This window comes from Heteronotia binoei, chromosome 11, assembly GCF_032191835.1.
Source record: "Heteronotia binoei isolate CCM8104 ecotype False Entrance Well chromosome 11, APGP_CSIRO_Hbin_v1, whole genome shotgun sequence".
Taxonomy (NCBI): Eukaryota; Metazoa; Chordata; class Lepidosauria; order Squamata; family Gekkonidae; genus Heteronotia; species Heteronotia binoei.
The window spans coordinates 19,113,835-19,132,228 of record NC_083233.1 but is presented as its reverse complement, the minus strand read 5'-3'; the positions used below and the strand labels follow the sequence as shown (position 1 = coordinate 19,132,228).

Below are 18,394 nucleotides of genomic sequence, written 5' to 3'. Positions count from 1 at the left end.
ATAGCATTGTAGAACATCTGATTTAGCATTTAAGATAACGTCCAGTTCACCAGTCAATCAAACAATCAATCAATAGATAAATAAATAAATAGATATCTTATTAAGGATAAATTAACTGATAATTGGGCTAGAATTTTTGACTCTTAAGCTAAGAATTATGCCTTGCTCCATCCCGAGCCAAACAAAAGGGAATATTTAAATAAAAAGAGAAAGAGGGGATAGCATAAGTTAGAAAGAATTATAGTTGAGGGTGATGAAGACGGTGAGGAGTCTGGAGACCAAGTCCTATGAGGAAAGGTTGAAGGAGCTGGGGATGTTTAGCCTGGAGAGGAGGGGGCTGAGAGGTGATATGATCACCATCTTCAAGTACCTGAAGGGCTGTCATCTATTCTAAAGGATGGCGTGGAGTTGTTTTCTGTGGCTCTGGAAGGTAGGACCAGAACCAATGGGTTGAAATTAAATCAAAAGAGTTTTCGGCTCAACATTAGAAAGAACTTCTTGACCATTAGAGCGATTTCTCAGTGGAACAGGCTTCCTTGGGAGGTGGTGGGCTCTCCTTCCTTGGAGGTTTTTAAAAAGAGGCTAGATGGCCATCTGACAGCGATGAAGATCCTGTGAATTAGGGATAGGTATTTGTGGGTTTCCTGCATTGTGCAGGGGGTTGGACTAGATGACCCTGTAGGCCCCTTCCAACTCTATGATTCTATAGTGAGAGAAACTGAAGGTGAGTTGTGTTAATAGGTAAGATGTTTTTAGATTCAGTATATTCCTGAAACGGAAGCCATTTTTCTTCAAAAGATGTGACCTCGGGTTTGTCAAAGGGGCTTTTGAGAAGGGGCCTGCAGGCTGCAGCAGGGAGCGCAGACAGCGAGGCGGCCGCTCCAACTCTGAGATCATTTGTGAGGGGCCCCCTGAAATTTTGACTGCCTAGGGGCCTCCACAGGGTTTCATCTGGCCCTGGTCATTTAAAAGAAAAAACGAGCTCCAGTTCACAGCAAGCGTTACTTTGATTTCTCGACTTAGATGTTAAGTGGAAATGCTTCAAACCATCATGGCCAAGCGCCATTGCTGTGTAAGTTCCACCGGAGAGCAGAAAAACACAGGGACTCCCAATTGGAGTGGTGGCCGGCTACCCCTGCCCATCGTTCTCCATCTTACCGGTGAGGGACCGGAACAACTTGGGGTTACGGTCAGCTCCACCATCCGATAAATAGGAGTCCTCCTTCTGCAATGACAAAAAGGCATCATTAATCATTGCGAAATAATGGACCCACTTACCGGGTTGCTATGCTATTGTTCCTCATTGATCAATGCCGTTTGCATCAAAGCCAGGCAAATTATATATCTCCCCTCTCTCCACCATTCCCATATATTAGCCCTGGCTGTCAAGTGACCATATCAGTCCCTCCGTTGGGATAAGAGATCTTTAATGTCCCAGGAGCCAATGAAGCTAGGGTTGCCAATCCCCAGGTGGGGGCAGGGGATCCCCTGGTTTAGAGGCCCTCCCCCCCCCTCTTCAGAGTCATCAGAAAGTGGGGGGGGGGCGGGGAAATGTCTGCTGGGAACTCTAGTATTCCCTATGGAGGCTTATTCCCATAGGAAATAATGAAGAATTGATCCGCTGGTATCTGGGGCTCTACGGCACTGTTGTTTGAGGTAGAGGCACCAAATTTTCAGTATAGCATTCAGTGCCGCTCCCCAAAATACTCCCCAAGTTTCAAAAATATTGGACCAGGGGGTCCAATTCTATGAGCCCCAAAAGAAGGTGCCCCTAAGCTTCATTATTTCCATTGGAGAGAAGGCATTGGAAAGGTGTGTGGTCCCTTTCAATGTGATGGGCAGAACTCCCTTTGGAGTTCAATGATGCTTGTCACACCCTTGCTCCTGGCTCCACCCCCAAAGTCTCCTGACTCCACCCCCAAACTCCCCAGATATTTCTTGAATTGGACTTGGCAGCCCTAAATGAAGCTGCCTTATACTGTGCCAGACCATTACCCCATATTTCTCAGGATCGTCTGCTGTGACTAGCAGTAGCTCTTCGTGGTTTCAGGCAGAGAAAGGTCTTGCCAGCACCAGTTTCCTGAAATCCTTCAACTGGAGATTCTAGGGACTGAGTCTGGGGATGTCTGCATGGAAAGCATATGTTCTGCCACCGAGACACGGTCCTTCCTCATTGAACAGCTCGCTGCGGAGAACTTTCAACTGATAATAGCAGTTAAGCATCGGGACAAAGGGAGGTCTTTGAGAACAGGTTTGGAAACCTGATGGGCAGGGCTGGTTCCATACAGGGCTTTTTTTTTTGTAGAAAAAGCCAAGCAGGAACTTATTTGCATATGCCACAACCCAGGACACCAAGCTAGGAACTGCATTCCTGTGCGTTCCTGCTCAAAAGAAGTCCTGGTTCCATAAATGTTGACCCTCAAGAACTGTGACATGGTTCTCTGTTGCTGATTTGAAGGTGCTGGACATGACAGAAGAAGAAGATTTATACCCTGCCCTTCTCTCCAAATCAGTCTCAGAGCAGCTCACAATCTCCTTTATCTTCTTCCCCCACAATAGACACCCTGTGAGGTGGGTGGGGCTGAGAGAGTTCTCACCGCAGCTGCCCTTTCAAGGACAGCTCTGCAAGAGCTATGGCTGATCCAAGGCCATTCCAGCAGCTGCAAGTGGAGGAGTGGGGAATCAAACCCGGTTCTCCCAGATAAGCGTCCGCACACTTCACCACTACGCCAAACTGGCTCTCTACAAGGGCATCTGGTAGTGGAAAGTGCCAACAGATCACGGATGACTTAAGAGGGCCTTGTAGGGTTTTCAAGGCAAGAGACATTCGGAGGTGGTTTGCCATTTCTTGCCTCTGCATAGCAATCCTGGACTTCCGTGGTGGTCTCCCATCTAAGTACTGAGCAGGATTGACCCTGTTTAGCTTCTGAAATCTGTCAGACTGGGCAAACCTGGACCATCCAGTTGAGGCCACAAGGTCATCTACCAGCCCCTAAATTGCAGGCACCTGGTGTATCTTTGCCCCCAGGCTTAAACCCTAGTTTCAATAATCGACTAAGAACACTTATATATTATATGCTATCTATGTGATAGCATCAGAAGGACACGCACACAGCCATTTTTAGTAACTGTCCTTCAACTCTGGCCATCTTCAACTCTGACCGTCCTTCAACTCTGGCAATCTTCAACTCTGACCGTTAGAGCGATTCCTCAGTGGAACAGGCTTCCTCGGGAGGTGGTGGGCTCTCCTTCTTTGGAGGTTTTTAAACAGAGGCTGGGTGGCCATCTGACAGCGATGAAGATCCTGTGAATTTAGGGGGAGGTGTTTGTGAGTTTCCTGCAGTGTGCAGGGGGTTGGACTAGATGACCCTGGAGGTCCCTTCCAACTCTATGATTCTATGACTCCCTTTGCCTGGAGACACTGCAAATCCCAAACCTGGGTGCCTTCCAGAGGCATCGTATGTTCCCTACCAATTGGCACTTGGTGGTCAGAGAAGAAGAGAAGTTGCTTCAATCTACTTCCACGGGAATTGTGTGCTTAAAGTCGGATTACCGTTCCGAGCTCTAGGTTGGGGACAGGTTATTAAATCAAATAGATACAAATCAGCAGATGCACTTAAAGGTGGTCATCTCTGGCAATCCGGGTACTTTGTCAAAGAGAACCTCAGTTAGGATTGCTGCTTCTGCTCCGGGAGCCAGACCAGCTTCTAAGGCCTTTTCAACATGCAAAGCTCGTCTTCTGCCGACATGAGGAATAGTCCGTGTATTTCTGAAGTCTCCTGTTCAGTTCATTGTATAAATAGCCATTTGCAACTCTCCCATTTGTCTTGTTTTGCCACATGTAGGAGATTAAGCTTCTAAAAAAGGCACACGTGTCAGATAGGGTTGCCAGGTCTATGTTGGGAAATACCTGGAAATGTTGGAGGTGGAGCCAGAAGAGGGCGGGGTTTGGGGAGGGGAGGGGCCTCAGCATGGCACGCTGCCGCAGAGTCCACCCTTCCAAGCAGCCATTTTCTCCACGGGAGCTGATCTCAGCCAGCTGGAGATCAGTCGTAAAAGCAGGAGGTCTCCAGGCCCCACCTGGAGGTCGGCAACCTCATCTGTCAGATCAGGTGGGGAGGAGGAGTTACATGATTTTCATGCTGAGTTACGGTTTCTTGCACGCGCTTTAGGCCAGAAAACAGAAGATCCGGGGTACCTGAGGCCCAGTCAGCCAAGCTAATCTGAAAAAAGCAGGTCAGCCAGCCGGGTAGTGCAGCTGAAACTTGGCAACCCGTGCAGACGTATTCCTTGGCTCAATGCTGAGAAACCAACAGTGGGCTTGCCTGGCACGGGCTCATGCAAACGAGCGCTCTGTCCTTTTCCTGATGCACTAATCTCCGTTCCTCAAGAACGCCTGTGAGCACATTGAATGCCTGGATATGCCTGTTCTCTTCTCTAAGCGGAGAGCGAGTCTCTGATGGACGCGTGATCTGGCAACCGGGCCTTCTAAGCCTGGGCTGCCAAAAAAGCTCTGGCCCCCTCCCAACTCCCAATTTCCATTTTGCTTTTGTTTCTTTTCTCCTTTAACAAGAGACCCTGTGCTCTTTGTCCTTTGTTTCCTCACATCTCTGCCATTGTAACGACAACAGGGTTCACGAGTGTACAGACGCGGCCTGCCTCCCGACGAGAAGGTCATCCAAAACCGGTCCTTAAAAGGATGCTCCAAGCGTAGACCATGGAGAATGCAAATCCTACACTCGTCGAGCCACACAAGGGCACCCTCTTTCCAAATCGGATGATTATGGCTCTTCACCCACCAACGGCTCGCTGCTGTTCAGGTAGTCACATCTGCGCCCCGACACACACACTTTTTCTGGACAAGAAAGGTAGAAAAGGTTATCAAGGGTGTTCCAGCACTGTGTTCTGCTGGCAAGCACCACCAGGCCCCAAATGGAAAAATAATCAGCTCTGAAGTTTATGGAGAAATTTATGTGACTCATTGGACAGTTTAAAACTGGCTTGCCGTTTCTGGGATCCTTTCCAGAATTGGAGCTAATGTCAGAAAGCCAACGGCAAATCAACTATTGGCCCGCATGTGGACATTTTTCAATAAAATGGCCACTGTAGACTTACGAGGCTTCAAAAGCAGGAACTGGCCAAAGATCCGCACTTGAAGGGGACTTTACCATTGCTTAATGTTCCTGCGTTTTGGGGGAAAGTAAGTGGCAAAAGCCGCCCCCTCCCCAGTCCTTCCTAGCAGTAGCGTAACACCTGAGTCTGCCATCCCATGCCGTCACCACTGCTGGTCACCTCCATGTTGGAATCCAAGTTATTTACATTTCAGCCATTATAGGGTTAACAAAATATTACTTATGGTAAACAGGAGCCGATGTGTTTGTAGCTTGTATTAGAAAGCAGTCCCCTGGCGCAGAGTGGTAAAGCTGCAGTACTGCAGTCAAAGCTCTCTGCTCACGACCTGAGTTTGGTGCCGGGGGAAGCTGGGTTTTCAGGTAGTCGGCTCCAGGTTGACTCAGCCTTCCATCCTTCCGAGGTCAGTAAAATGAGTCCGCAGCTTGCTGGGGGGGAAAGTGTAGATGACTGGGGAAGCCAATGGCAAGCCACTCTGCCATGAAAACGTCATGATGCGACGTCAGTCCAGAGTTGGAAACGACTGGTGCTTGCACTACCTTTACCTTTATCCAATTAGAAACTCTCTGTAGTAAGCCCCGGAAAACCTAGAAGGAAATGGTTTGACCTGTAACCTCAGTATTGGTCACCTAACACACTGTGGGCATTTTCCCACAGAGCTTACCTCGGAGCGACGTCCCTCTTCACTGCACAGCGTCTGCGCGGATTTCCCACCAACTGCTCCGCATAACCAGGAAGAGCCGTGGCTTTTGCGACGCTAACGTAAACTGCTTTTTAGCGGTTTACATCTGCGACGCAAAAGGTCTGACACTTCCTGGTTATGCGGAGCAGTTGGTAGGAAATCCGCGCAGACTCTGCGCGGTGAAGAGGGACGTTGCTCCGAGGTAAGCTCTGTGGGAAAACAGCCTGTGTGTAAGCAGGGCTTTTTTTGAGCAGGAACAAACAGGAACACAGTTTCAGCTGGCTTGGCATCAGGGGGTGTGGCCTAGTATTCAAATGAGTTTCTGCTGTGCTTTTTCTACAAAAAAAGCCCTGGGCATAAGGATGCTTTGATCTTAGATGCAAGCTTAACAACTGTCTTTCCAGTCCCTGTGCTCTCTTGGAAGAAGAAAGCCAAGGACCACACCATTAGGACGTATTTAGCAAGGTAGAATGCATTGTTTGGTTTGGTTTCATCCCAAGTACCTTTTCCCTGATGTTTTCGAGTAAACTTTATATTTGTCTTGATAAGCATATGCCTTGTCTCCAATTATGTCTGCACACCACCTCTGAATTTTAAACAGATATCCCAACATTCCGAGAGATGAGCCGGTAGTTCAAAAGTATAAAAGCATCCCCCAAAAAAATCCTCAATGAAAACGGGCCCTTAGTACAGCTAAAGGACGTGTACTACAACACGAGAGAGATAAACACTCACTTGCTATAAATCAACTGATATAGACGATTGTGTATGGACTTATTTTTAGATATGTAGGAGCCTTCTAGAAACATGTGTAAATGTGCCACCGTTGTTATATTTTTGTTTCTACTTTATATATACTTCCCCCCTTTTTATCAGTTGCTGGTTTTGAGGATTTTTCCCCTTGGTTTTTTTTTTAAGAAAAGAAATTTAAGAAGGGGCTCGTGGTATCAAATCCTTGGGAGTTTTGAGCTATCCCAGCTGTGTCGAGTAATGCATCTGTGTTCTTGAACTCCGCTCTTTGTTTTTTTATAATGTTCTAAGATTTCTGTATGATTATTTTGTCTCTTTTTTGTCTTTGATTTGCCTCTAGAACAGAGTGCGGGGAAAATACAAAATGACAGTAATAAAGAAGCAAATGACTTCTAAATACGAATACTAATACAATCTTGCAACCTGCACTTCTTTTCTTTTTTTACACATACATCTTCCTGTCCTTTTATTACACTTTTCCACGTTTGTTTTACTCTTGTAAATGTAACTGCAATGGCTCCATCTTGTGGAGAAAGACAGAATAGAATTTTGCATGAAAAACTGCAAGGCAATAAACCTGCAATCTCAGCTGCACCAACCCAATTCACACATTATAGAGTACGCAGGGTGGGTCTGGGTTCCCCACCTATTGTTAACCATAACAGTCCTATGTGACTTGCGGGTTCTCCTCCAGTCCCATACATGTGGTGCCTGATTCAGATCAGGGACACAGTGTGCAGGGCTTTTTTTGTAGCAGAAACACCTTTGCATATTAGGCCACACACCCCTGATGTAGCTTACTAAGATCTTACAGGGCTCTTAGAACAGGGCTACTGTTAGCTCCAGGAGGGTTGGCTACATCGGGGTGTGTGGCCTAATATGCAAAGTAGTTCCTGCTACAAAAAAAGACTGGACGGTGTGGGTGTGTACGCAGAAGGGACTTCACCCCACCACCACCGCTACCCGGAGTGCCATTTTCCCAACTGAAATAGTTGGGGGAGGAGGGTGCTGTTTAGAGAAACCCACATTCCCCAGGATACACACAGGTTTTCCCAACAGTCCAAATACCACATCCATAATCGATTCCTCTTCTGTAGCAAAGTGCTCCCTCTGTGTAAGAAAACAAGTATAAGGGGAGAGGGTTTGAACCCAACGTCTTCCATGACATGCTTGTTAAGTAGAATCTTAGAATCATAGAGTTGGAAGAGACCTCCAGGGTCATCTAGTCCAGTTCCCTGCACATGGCAGGAAATTCACACCTGCCTTCCCCCCTGCCCCGACACTCTCAGTTATCCCTGCTCCATGGCCCCTGCACCCCCCCCAAAAAACTCTCCAGGATCCCTAGCCAAACTGGCCTGGAGAAAACTGCTTCCTGACCCCAAAGCGGCAATTGGCATTTCCCTGGACATGTAAGAAAGGGGCATGAAGAACTAAACACCGATGCAGCCCTTCCTGCTCTCCCTCTCGTGATCTGCCTAATTTCACAGAATCAGCCCTGCTCTAGCCTCTTCTGAAAACCTCCATAAAAGGAGAGCCCCCCACCTCCCGAGGAAGCCTGTTCCACTGAGGAACCGCTGTGGCAAGAAGTTCTTCCTAATGTTGAGCCAGAAATTCTCTTAATTCCAACCTTCAACCAGAAGGTTTGACCTTCTGGAGCAACAGAAAGCAACTCCACATCATCCTTTATATGACACCCCTTTAAGTACTGGAAGATGGCGATCATATCACCTCTCAGTCATCTCCTCTCCAGAGACAGAAATAATTTTTTTACGGGAGGAGTGATCCATCATGGCAATGGAAGTGGTACAGCCCAGACATGGGTTGGCTCAAGAAAACATACTTTAGTGGTCTCAAGCAACATCTGTACATTTTGTAAGGGTGGGATCTATATGGAGAAAGAGCCCGGTGGTGCAGAGTGTTAAAGCTGCAGTACTGCAGTCCTAAATTCTGCTCACAACCTGAGCTCGATCCCCGGCGGAAGCTGGGTTTTCAGGTAGCCAGCTCCAGGTTGACTCAGCCTTCCATCCTTCCAAGGTCGATAAAATGAGTCCCCAGCTTGCTGGGGGGAAAGTGTAGATGACTGGGGAAGGCAATGGCAAACCACCCCATAAAAAGTCTGCCGTGAAAATGTTGTGAAAGCAACGTCACCCCAGAGTCGGAAACAACTGGTGCTTGCACAGGGGACCTTTCCTTTCCTATATGGAGAGCCCTTACTATGGTGGCCGGCTCCTGGATGGAAAATTCCCAGACATTTGGGGAGGAGGAGCCTGTGGAGGGATTGCACCACTGTAGAATACTAAAAAGTCCACCCTCCAAAGCAGCCATTTTCTCCAGGGGACCTGATCCCTGTAGTCCAAAGATGCGTCGTAATTCCAGTTTTCCAGCCCACACCTGGAAATTGGCAACCGTAGTCCTTATACAGAATCAAGCTTTCAGCCACAGAGGGCCGCACAGTGGGCCAGGGCTTTTTTTGTATCAGAAACTTCTTTGCATATTAAGCTACACCCCCCTGATGTAGCCAATCCTCCAAGAGCTTACAGTAGGCCCTGTAAGAACCCTGTGAGCTCGTGGAGGATTGGCTACATCCGGGGGGGGGGGGGCAGGGTGCAGCCTAATATGCAAAGGAATTCCTGCTACAAAAAAAAGCCCTGCAGTGGGCAGACACACAAGCACGGGGTGACTGCTTCAGCTGGCTCACCTAAAATCTTATTGTTGCATTCAAAAACAAACAGAAAAATGGAATGTGTACTTCATTAGGTTGCCGTTTTCTTACCTACAGAGTTGGCTGCCACCCAAGAGATGTTCTGATGGCCTGCCAAGGGCCATCTTGCCTGCACAGATTTGACAGGAGAGGGTGGGAAAGCATGTAGCCGCTACAGAAGAGCCTGGTGGAGCTGGGGCTGCCAACCCTGACAATTAGTTGACTAGCGGGAACAGCTAGTGCCGCTTTTGTTGCTCTTTTACATGCTGGTGCACAGCAACCAAAACTGCCTCTTGTCAGATCTAGCCACTGTTCATTCAGGCAATACCTGGGCATCAAAACTGCTTACTGCATGAGTAGGCCTTTTAGTTGCACCAGGTAGAGGCAGGGGCTCCCCCGGTTTGGAGGCCCTTCCTTCACTTCAGGGTCATCAGAAAGCGAGGGGAGGGGAGGGAAATGTCTGCTGGGAACTCTATTATTCCCTATGGAGACATTCCCATAGGAAATAATGGATCTGCGGGTATCTGGGGCTCTGGGAGGGCTGTTTTGTGAGGTAGAGGCACCAAATTTGCAGCTAGGCATCCAGTGCCTCTCCCCAAAACACTCCCCAAGTTTCAAAATGATTGGACCAGGGAGTTCAAGTCTGTGAGCCCCAAAAGAAGGTGTTCCTATCCTTCATTATTTCCTACGGAAGTAAGGCATTTTAAAAGGTGTGCGGTCCCTTTAAATGTGACGGCCAGAACCCCCAATGTCTCCTGGCTCCACCCCCAAAGTCCCCAGATACTTCTTGAATTGGACTTGGCAACCCTAGTTGCACTAGCCAACAAAAGCAGTTTCTCCTCAGACCTTGCTGTTTGGAGGCATTTCCTGTGAAGCTTTTTCACACCATCTTGTGTTCTGTAACTTTTCTCCTTATGGTGTCCACCCTTTGGACTATACATATGGCAACTGCTGGATCGCGGGCTTTTTCCACGGTGGGTCCAGTCCTTTGGAATGGCCTCCCAGAGGGGTTGGGAAAGGGGCCTTCAGGGCTTTTTTTGAGCAGGAACGCAGTTCCGACTGGCTTGGCATGAGGAGATGTGGCCTAATATGCAAATGAGTTCCTGCTGGGCTTGTTCTACAAAAAAGCCCTGTGCGAAATGATGGCGATGTCAGGGGGTGTGGCCTAATATGCAAACGAGTTCCTGCTGGGCTTTTTCTCCCAAAAAAGCCCTGTGTGGAACAATGGTGATGTCAGGGGGTGTGACCTAATATGCAAACAAGCTCTGCTTTTTTGGGAGAAAAAGCCTTGTGTGAAACAATGGTGATGTCAGGGGGTGTGGCCTAATACGCAAATGAGTTCCTGTTGAGCTTTTTCTACCCCAAAAGTCCTGGAGCCTCTTCATTTGCTGCAAGGTGCATAAAACATTATTCCAAAGGGCAGGGAGCCAGGCATTGTTTGGGCAGACCTGGCTGCTTTCTTTTTGGATTCTCAGTTTTGTTTCTTTAATTCAGTGTGATTTTTAATTCTTAGGGGGGGGAGTGGTTATTCTCAGAGTTTAATTCTGTGATCTCTGTAATCCATGTATTTTTAGAGGGGTTCATCTGTCTGCCTGTAGGAATAGAAAAGAGCAAGAGTCCAGCAGCACCTTAAAGACCAGGGGTGGCCAAAATTGCTTAATGTAAGAGCCTCACAGAATAAATGTCAGATGTTTCAGTGCCACAAGACATGAATGTCATATGTTTGAGAACTGCAAGACATGAACATCAGGTGTTTGAGAGCTGCAAGGTGGGAGGAAAGAAGCCAAATAGATGTGGGGGGGGGGGGGGTAGGAAGACATGGAAAGAAGGCAACTTTAATTTTCAATGCGTTCTCCAAACCCCCAACTGGCTTGGCTTGGAGAAGTGATCTAAAGAGACAAATGCCTTCTCCAAGCTGGCCGACAGGATGGTGGGGGCATCAAGACCCGAGCGCTGAAGAATAGATGCTTTCGAGCTGTGGTGCTGGAGAAGACTCTTGAGAGTCCCCTGGACTGCAAGAAGATCAAATCAGTGAGTCCTAAGGGAAATCAACCCTGACTGTTCCCTGGAAGGTCAGATGCTGAAGCTGAAGCTCAAATACTTTGGCCACCAAATGAGAAGGGAGCACTCCCTGGAGAAGATCCTGATGCTGGGAAAGACAGAAGGCAAAAGAAGAAGGGGGCGGCAAAAGATGAGATGGCTGGACAGCGTTACTAATGTAACAAACACGAATCTGAGCAGACTTTGGAGGATGGTGGAAGACAGGAGGGCCTGGCGTGACTTTATCCGTGGAGTCGCAAAAAGTCAGACTCGACTGTGTGACTAAACAACAACAACAATATATGTGAAAGAGTCACATGTGGCTCCTGAGCCACAGGTTGGCCACCTCTGTTAAAGACTAACAACATTTGTGACAGGGCAGGAGCTTCTGTGAGTCACTGTTCTGGGCCCACCCATCCCCTGGACTGTGTACCTCCTTGCTCAAATGATCGGAGTCACTGGTGTTGAGGTGGATCTGCCAACTCTTGTGCCTGAGAATCAAGAGCTCCTTGGCTTGGTCAGCTGGTTCCGTTTCTCCCGGAAGAGTATGCCTGTTGTATGCCGGGACCTACGCAAGGAAAATGAACACATGTTAACGATCTTTCTTAAATAACAGTCTTTCTTCACCCACAACTCATCCTTCCCTTAACGGCAGGTGGCACCTCCCCCCCCCACTCAAGAAATTGAGCCCGCCTCCCCATCCCACTTCACATGCTGTTAAATTGAATTGGGGAGGGGGGAGAAAATCCATGGTCATAGAGTCCATGAGTTGGAAAGAGTCTTATGTAGCTTCTAGTCCAGTCTCCTATGAAGCCCCATCAAAGACAGCAGAGAGATCAAGATGGGTCACCATTTTAATCTGTCTATAGCAGTAGAAAAGAAGACCAGTGGCACTGAGTGGCAAGCTGCAGTACTGCAGAGCCAGCTTGGCGTAGCAGTTAAGTGCACAGACTCATATCAGGGAGAACCGGGTTTGATTCCCCACTCCTCCACCCGCAGCTGCTGGAATGGCCTTGGGTCAGCCATAGCTCTTGTGGGAGTTGTCCTTGAAAGGGCAGCTGCTGTAAGAGCTCTTTCAGTCCCACCCACCTCTCAGGGAGTCTGTTGTGGGGGGTGGGAAAGTAAAGGAGATTGCGACCGCTCTGAGATTCAGAGTGGAGGGAGGGATATAAATCCAATATCTTCTTCTACTGCAGTCCAAGCTCTGCTCACAACCTGAGTCAGCCTTCCATCCTTCCGAGTAAGTAAAATGAGCTTGCTGGGGGGGTAAAGTGTAGATGACTGAGGAAGGCAATGGCAAACCACCCCGTAAAAAGAAACGTCATGATGTGACATCATCCAATGAGTTGCTAATGACTTGGTGCTTCCGCAGGGAACTACCTTTAAGAGCCAGAGTCCAGTATCAGCTTAAAGATTAACAGCATTTGGAGCAGGGTATGAGCTTTTGGGAGTCACTGCTCACTTCTTTAGGGGGGACAGCAGGACATCTGTTCTCAGCAGAGACAAGGGTAGCCAGATGTCCCCCAGCAACTGGTGCGGGGTGGGCTTACTGTTGGCAAAAGGAGATCTAGGCTGGTCTCACTGGCAAGGCAGCAAAGCCACTTCCAGCATGCACTGGAAATACTGTCATCACGGTGCTGGTGACTCAGAGATGTTCTGGTATTTGGGCAAAAACTCTAAGGTAGAAGTTATTTTTTTACCCTAGAGTTTTGCCCAAGTAGGTTTTGCTCACCTTGTAAAGCAACTATTTTTTGCCCCAGGGTAACTGATCTCTGTAGTCTGGAGATCGGTTGTAATTCCAGGCATTCTCCAGTCCCCACCTGGAGGTTGGTAACCCTACCAGCGAGGTGATTCTGCTCATTACTGTGTGAGATCGGCTAACACGTTACCATTACGATCCACTCATTCGATGGAAGCAAATCTTACCGTTCTCCTGGTTTTGTACAGGTTCCTTTCCAAAATCTTTTGGATCTCATCCATTCCATCGAGATTGAGACTGTCCGAATCGTTGCCTGATACAGAAGGTTTGTCCTTGTTGCTACAGGAAGGAGAGAAAAGCCGCATACCAATTTCACACTAGGGCTCATTCCGGGCAGAGAGCCCTTTTGCCCTTGGCACTTCTCTCCGTTTTCGCACCAGCTGCTGTGAAGCTGTGAGTTGGCATGCCATTCTCCCGCGGCAAGCAGAAACCGCTTGTAAGAGGATCTTGCTTGCCTCAGGAAAGCGGCAGGCCAGCTTGAAGCTCCGTGGTGGCCTGTGCAAAAATGGAGAGACGTACCGGGAGCAAAAGGGCTCTCCACCTGGAACAAACCTAATGCAAAATCAGTCACAGAATTTTCTAGACAATACTCGGAACATTACAAAAATAAATGAATGGCCTTTTAGGAGAGAGAAAGTTCTTGGAAATTGTTAGTAATCCTTTGACTCTCATCAGGGCATCAAACTTCAAACAGATACCAAAAAGCACTTATATTGAAGACGGGTGTCAAAGGCCCCCTGGGGTACACGCTACTTCATTTTGTCCCATGGTGGTCTCTGGCCAAACACATCTGGCAGCTTTTGAGCAAACCCACATTATTCTCTGTTCATTTGGCATGGCACAGCACTCACTAGCAATCCCTTTGTCTGAAAGCAGGGAAGCAACGGCTGCCTTCCTAGCTTGGGGAAAATGCAGACTATGCTTATGCAGTCAATATATAGTAGACGACATTAATACTATAGCAGAGTAAGGTAAACTGGAGTGAAGGAGAGAGGGTACACATTTGCTTGGGGACTCCTGATTGTTGTTTGGATTGGAAAATCCAAGTTTCTGATATGCATTTTCGTGATTCAAGATGACTGAACCCTTCTCTTCCCCCTGAACCACTGCAATGAAATGCAATAGAATTATTAAAACTGATGCCCATCTTTGTATCAATTGTGCTTAATTGGTGTAAAAGACAGAACAAGTTGGGTAGCCGCAGGGATCATTTTGTAGAAAAATAGGTGGTGGAGCTCATCCAGGGGTTGTTATGCAGCTGGACCTACTATTCAATGGACAAGAAGGTGGAACTCTCAGAAAGGTTCAGGAGCTGCGCTTCTGTGAGCTCCCACTGAATCTGAGGCCTGGGTAGCCACGTTTGTCTTTCTGTAGCACTAGAAAAGAGCAAGAGTCCAGTAGCACCCTTAAGACCAGACGTGGAATTCCAGCAGGAGCTCCTTTGCATATTAGGCCACACTTCCCTAATGCAGCCAATCCTCCAAAAGCTCACAGAAAAGAGCCTTGTAAGCTCTTGGAGGACTGGCTACATCAGGGGTGTGTGGCCTAATATGCAAAGGAGCTCCTGCTAGAATTCCACCCCTGCTTAAGACTAACAACATTTGAGGTAGGATATGAGCTTTCATGAGTCACTGCTCAGATACAGCCATCTGTCCTTATATCTCCAAGAGCGGGGTGATTTCAGATGCCAAATGACAATAGCAAGTGAATGACAATAGCGGGCATGATTGGATGAGGTGTGATATGCCGAGGGGTAGTAGGTGCAGAGAAATCAGCATTGGTAATAAGAGAGGAAACCTAGGTCGCGATTCAGTCCAGGAAGACAAGTTTTAGCTTCATTATCTGTCTCTGAATTGCAACTAATAATGAAGCTTAAGACAATGCATCCCGCTGGAATGAATTGAGACCTAGGTTTCCTGTATCATTGCCAATGGTGGAAAGAAAGAAAGAAAGAAAGAAAGAAAGAAAGAAAGAAAGAAAGAAAGAAAGAAAGAAAGAAAGAAAGAAAGAAAGAAAGAAAGAAAGAAAGAAAGAAAGAAAGAAAGAAAGAAAGAAAGAAAGAAAGAAAGAAAGAAAGAAAGAAAAGGAGGAACAGCAGCAAAGGAAATAGGTGAAATGAAAAACTTCAACCATGACAACGAAACGGAAGGAAAACAAGAAGAAATGGAATGAGTTGAACCCAAATTAAATTTTTTGCCAATGGAAGGAGAGGTGTAATCTCCACTCCCCTCCTCATCTCTCTTCCCTGCAGCACACCCCTGGTTTGTACCTGATGCCATTTCAATCTAACTCTTCTCCTGCAAACCAACATGGATGGCTGCTGGGTTTTTCAAAAACAGAATGCCCCACTTACAGCAATGAGGAATGGGTCGGCCCACAAATGAGCTGTCCAGCTTCAGCTAACTCGATGGCATGCTTCCTCTCCAGTTTCTCATACAGGAGCACAATGCTCGATTTGGGTTGCATGTATTCCCGGAGCAAAAACTTCTGGAGGTATTTGCCATTTAAATATTCCAGCCTGTCCAGGAAATCAAAGAGAATTAGATTACACAAACCAGGGGTCCATCAAGGAATCACAGAAGGAGGAAACGACTGGGACATCCTAAGAACACAAGAAGAACCCTGCTGGATCAGACCAGTGGGCCATCTGGTAAAGCATCCTGTTCCACACAGTGGCCTTCCGACCGCTCAGGAGGGCCACCAAACATGGAATAGATGTTGTTGTCTCCTGATGAAGTCAGTGGTTTACTGTCTCTGGGCTCAGAGATTCGCTTTAGTCATAATGGCTCAAAAATATATTTATGCAGGGCTATAGGGTTGCCAAAAAATAAATATATATTTTAATTATTAATGCATGGTTGCCAAAGAGCCCCGTGGCGCAGAGTGTTAAAGCTGCAGTACTGCAGTCCTAAGCTCTGCTCACGACCTGAGTTTGATCCCCGCTGGAAGCTGGGTTTTCAGGTAGACAGCTCGAGGTTGACTCAGCCTTCCATCCTTCCGAGGTCAGTAAAATGAGGACCCAGTTTGCTGGGGGGGAAGTGTAGATCACTGGGGAAGGCAATGGCAAAGCATCCCGTAAAAAGTCTGCCGTGAAAACGTTGTGAAAGCAATGTCACCCTAGAGTCAAAAACGACTGGTGCTTGTACAGGGGACCTTTCCTTTCCTTTCCATAGGGTTGCCAACCTCTTGAGCCGTTCAGGAGCTGCCCTAATTGAGAGAGCATCTTGTTGATACCGTTTGGTTCCTGCGTATAATGTTTGAATTTTGCAAAGTGCATTTTGTATAAGTATCGCGGAATATCCCGTGTTGACAAAGGATTGAAACAGGTGTAGCAGACGTCAACGACCTGCTCTGGGGAATTCCAACTTCAACGATATGTGAGAACTGAATACCTTTGCATCTACTGCAAAGATCTCCCACTATTACAACTGATCGCCAGGCAACAGAGATTGGTTCACCTGGAGAAAATGGCCACTTTGGAAAGTGGACTCAATGGCGCTGTACCCGTTTAAGTCCCATCCCTCCCCGAACCCTGCCTTTCTCAGGCTCCACATCCAAAATCTCCAGGTATTTCCCAACCTGGAGCCGGCAACCCTAAAGATACACAGATTCCTTGAGAAAGGATCTGAAAACAAAGGATGACTGTTTCCCATAGATCTCGCCTCCCTTGTTGGTCAGGATGCACTAAACGCCACAGATAATGATGATCACATCTTTATCCAGACAGCCCCCTGGAGAGGGAAATAATTTCTCTCTTTAAAATTGGGGGGGGGGAGATGTGAATGCGAGACCGATTCCCCACTAGCCTTATGCCGCTCTCACGCTCCTCTTCTCCACGGGGCTTCTGTCAGATTTCACACTCTCTGCTCCGGGGCTGTAGCTCGCTTCGCCTTTTTTGGGTGGCAAACAGAAACCGGTTATTAGAGAATCTTGTTTGCTGCGCAAAAGAGGCGGAGCGAGTTGCAGCCCCAGGGCAGATAGTGTGAAATCCGACGGAAGCCCCACGGAGAAGAGGAGCGTGAGAGCAGCGTAAGGCTAGCGGGGAATCGGTCTGAGTTTTCAGATATACATGTATAACCTAACCCTATGCACGTTTCCTCGGTGATGAGACCCACTGACTTCCAGAAGGGCTTCAGCCAAAACCAGCATCCACAGGATCTCAGCCTCGATGTCTGAGTTGCAAAAAAAAGGCTTTTCTCACAAACGTTGAGAATATCACCACTGACATACATTCATATTTCCACGCTGAAAAGGAGTTGGATATCTGAATAAACATATCCAGTTGCAAAAAGAATTTGCAATATCATTACAGTGTGATAGAAGCTCATCAACAAGAGCCATCCAGTTTGGGGTTTGAAAAAAAGAAGCTTTGCAGATTTAAAGAATGACCTGTCTCTTGATCTGTTCCTTTGATCCTCCTTTCTACAAGGAAGGACTTCAGCTCTGTCGCAATTACGTTCCTGTTTCTGTGGGCAGAAGGTTCCAAGTTTGATCTGTACTATCATCTATGAAAGAATCTCGGCTCACAGGTGTTCAGAAAGAGTTTCTTTGCCTAAGAACATAGACAGTGACTGCCAGTCTGAATAGACAATACTGAGATAGATAGAGCAAGGGTCTCCCTAGGTATAAAGCAGCCTTGAGAGATTGCATTTTTATTAATTAAACATTTATATTCCACCTTTACTCATGGTTCAAGGTGGATGGGTTGCGGCTTAGCAGTAGGACAACTGCCTTGAATGCAGAAGGTGGAGAAACACCTGCTTTGAATGCAGGGAGGTCCCAGGTTCAGTTCTGGGCATTTGCAGTAAAAAGATTTCAGGTAGCAGGAGTTGAAGAAGACCCTCCTCTGCCTGAGACCCCAGAGATCAACCACTGAGGTAGTTTGAGAGAAGAAGAAGAAGATGATGATGATATTGGATTTATATCCCACTCTATACTCTGAATCTCAGAGTCTCAGAGCAGCTCACAATCTCCTGTACCTTCCCCCCCACACACACACACACACAACAGACACCCAGTGAGGTAGGTGGGGCTGACAGAGCTCCTACAGCAGCTGCCCTTTCAAGGAACTCCAACGAAAGCTATGGCTGACCCAAGGCCATTCCAGCAGGTGCAAGTGGAGGAGTGGGGAATCAAACCTGGTTCTCCCAAATAAGAGTTCGAGCACTTAACCACTACACCAAACTGGCTCTCAGATGGACTGATTAATCCTCAACAAGGCAATCCTAGGTGTTCAGGCATGGGCCACCATGAATCATACAGTCTGGGCCTTTTTTAGCAGGAACACACAGGGACGCAGTTCTGGCTGGTTTGGCACCAGGGGGTGTGGCCT

The 18,394-nt window shown here is 47.5% G+C and overlaps 1 protein-coding gene across 1 annotated transcript in view; it reads right to left on the bottom strand.

Annotated features, from left to right (window-relative positions):
- The window catches only part of LOC132578958 (sodium/hydrogen exchanger 2-like), a 53,920-nt gene that overhangs the window by 3,442 nt on the left and 32,084 nt on the right, over window positions 1–18,394 (bottom strand). Inside the window, exons 8-11 of the mRNA XM_060249116.1 lie at window positions 15,416–15,580; window positions 13,230–13,341; window positions 11,737–11,871; window positions 1,159–1,225 (exon numbers count right to left, since the gene is read on the bottom strand). Coding sequence (XP_060105099.1) covers window positions 1,159–1,225; window positions 11,737–11,871; window positions 13,230–13,341; window positions 15,416–15,580 — 479 coding nt within the window. The remainder of the gene's footprint in view (window positions 1–1,158; window positions 1,226–11,736; window positions 11,872–13,229; window positions 13,342–15,415; window positions 15,581–18,394) is intronic.